Here is a 2,909-nt window from a genome sequence, read left to right on the forward strand (position 1 = left end):
AATGGCTCTCTCTCAAAATTCAGGACCTGGCAAACAAGGAAGGAGGAAAATATTCCTTGTGTAGTCTCCACATGGCCCAGATGGTTTTGAACAGAGATGGATGCAAGGTCTTTCCAAACCACTCCAGCAATGCTGGTTTCTCAGCACCAGCTAATGGAGAAGTTGCACTGGAAGAAGGAAAGCGAACACCGGGACTGTCTGATGATGTCCTCCAATTTCTCTTAAAACAGAATGTGATGAAATCATAGGGCTTGATGTTTGGGGCTAAGGGAGGGGTGAGCAAGCTGTTTATTTGGTTTTGCTGTGTCTTTTAGTAGAGGGCACCGTGTGGCATTTAGCTCCTGCTCTGAGTAGGGACGGCTCTGCCTCAGGAAAGGTCAATCCTCCCACTTAAACTGCAAAACCACCCATTATATCTTCTCTCCTGCCCCCGGACTCCAGTGTGAATTTCACCTACGTATTGAACTTGTTTCCCAGCATCTGAGCGGTGACTCTGGTGCTTAGTGGACTTGTTCTCCAGTTCGAAATGTTGCTGCTATCCTAAAGCTCACCCTGTGACCATGGGCTAGAAAACATGCCCTTCTCTGAACCTGCCCTAAGTTCTCAGGCAACAAACAGGATATGAAGTGCACCAGCCTAGGCAGATATCTTTACCGGGTGTGTAGGCTTGGAATGATTAGATGTGTATTGGCAGATGTCAGTTTCACTATGCACACACAACCCTTGATAAAAAAAATATTTCCATCAATAATTGACATTTACAGATCAGCAGCATTTTTCTTTGCCTGAGAACTTAGTTTGCTCTGAGGATATTTTGACATGTGATGCTGACAATTTGTGTTTTAGTGATTATAAAGGTTACGTTTTTTAATCTCAGTGTCTGTCAATGATTGTCTGATCCCCAGTCCATAATTTCCTGCAACTGTACAAATTTAAATTGATAAACATTGAAAAAACGCTTAAAGACAGATATTGCCCAAAGTCATTAAAAATAAGAGTTCTACCAAGCCTGTCATAGATCTGAGCAAAAACATTTGGAAACATCATACTGCACCTAGTCTGATATCTGCAGAAAAAAAAAAAGAATATTTATATAAAACCATTATGCATCCTCCTTCTCTGAACAGACTGACAACTGTGTCCTCTGTGTCCACGAGAGAAAAAACCTGGTTGTGATCTCATACCAGTTTAACGCCATTGGCATCGATGGATTTACTCCTGAGAATCTGTCTGTGTCTTAGGGCACGTCTTCACTACCTGCTGGATCGGCAGGTAGCAATCGATCTATTGGGGATCGACTTATCGCGTCTAGTGAAGACGCGATAAAATCGATCCCCGATGGCTCTGCCGTCGACTCCGGAAATCCACTGCGGCAAGAGGCGGAAGTGGAGTCGACGGCGGCGCAGCAGCGGTCGACTCGCCGCCGTCCTCACAGCCAGGTAAGTCGACCTAAAATACGCAACTTCAGCTACGCTATTCACGTAGCTGAAGTTGCGTATCTTAGGGCGACCCCCCCCCCCCCCCCCGGTAGTGTAGACCTAGCCTTAGAGATGCTAATCGAAAATGAGTTGGCTTCATACCAGTTATTATTTCCCCAAGAGCATTTCAAGAAGGTGTCTGTAAATGCACCGGCTTAAACTATGTGTTAAAAATGTGATAGACCTGGATACACCACTTGGAAAAAGTGAGCGCTAGAAATGCTGCCTCTGGATGGCTTGTAGCATTAGCAACCTCATGCTGATGCTCACAGCTCTAGGGAGCTACTACCAGCCAGGAAATCCCTTTCCCACCGCCATCTGTATGAACTATAGAGCGACAATCTGAAAAATATTTAAGGGTTGGGAGGTATTAGTATGTCTGAGTTACCCAGGAAATGGGACTCCAGGGATGTGTTCTTCATAGTGAAGGCTCTTGTGCAAAGCATATGCTTGCTGCTTTGCTGTTAAACTGCTGTGGGAAGCGCACGGCCAAGCTCAAGGGTTTCAGCCATTTTAAACAAAACAAAAGCTGGTACAATTCACCATAGCTCCATCGGACCTGCACTGATTTCTCCAGAGCTTGATCTGTCCATTAACATCGAAGAGGCTGTGCCCCTTTACACCATTTTAGGATTTGAGTGAGTTAATATTCATATCTCGCATGCAGCCCATTCATTGATGTTATTCTTTGTCACTCCTATACAGAATGCCTAGAGATTACTTTCCTGGTATGTTGACAGATAGGAGGGAATTGTACTTCAGAATATTTTTTCTATATACTTCTGTTTAGGTGTGGTTTTTGTTACTGTATTAACAGCTGATAAGCAGTTGACAGCTGGTTACAGCAGTTCATCTATTTCTGTGGGGGCTGTCATTCTGTCTGTCCTGAGCCCTTTACTACTCTGGTTCTACTCAGGCAAAATGCCTGTTGGCTTCACTGAGAGCTGTGACTAAGTTACAGACTTCAGGATTTGGCCCATTATTACGTTTTCATTGTTGATTGTTCGTCTAGTGATACTGGAAGGTGATTGAAATCAATCATTGGGGCTCCCTATTTCATATCACTGGTTGCCGCCTTCCACGTGCAGTTTTTATAACACACTGGGCCTGAGACTGATGTCAATGGGAGTTCTAGGAGACCAGTTGTCTTCTCCCTGGCACTGGTGAAAACCAGGAGTAATTCCATAGGCAATCTATGCAGGTACGTTGAAGTGAGTGAGAAGAATAAGGCCCAAGGTGCACAAGGAATGCAAGATCAGGCCCTCCATCTACACCTTAGTTGGAAACATGCTCAGATTGCAAATAGCTTTAATTTGATCTCTATTGTCTCTGATGCAGCTGTCAGTCTGACTGAAGCACCTCTGGTACTAGCTGTGCCCTGGGAACTGTTGTTTAGCCAGGATCAAACAGTGCTTCCTTCCCTAGCTCAGT

At 44.7% G+C, this 2,909-nt stretch overlaps 1 protein-coding gene across 1 annotated transcript in view; it reads left to right on the top strand.

Annotated features, from left to right (window-relative positions):
- SHLD1 (shieldin complex subunit 1) overlaps window positions 1–1,252 on the top strand; it is a 66,565-nt gene extending 65,313 nt beyond the window's left edge. Inside the window, exon 5 of the mRNA XM_026653140.1 lies at window positions 8–1,252. Within this exon, the coding sequence (XP_026508925.1) occupies window positions 8–248 (241 nt within the window). The 3' untranslated portion in view covers window positions 249–1,252. The remainder of the gene's footprint in view (window positions 1–7) is intronic.
- Window positions 1,253–2,909: the final 1,657 nt, after the last annotated feature.

The sequence above is a fragment of the Terrapene carolina genome, unplaced genomic scaffold, assembly GCF_002925995.2.
Source record: "Terrapene carolina triunguis isolate 2854851 unplaced genomic scaffold, T_m_triunguis-2.0 Scaffold132, whole genome shotgun sequence".
Classification (NCBI taxonomy): Eukaryota; Metazoa; Chordata; order Testudines; family Emydidae; genus Terrapene; species Terrapene triunguis.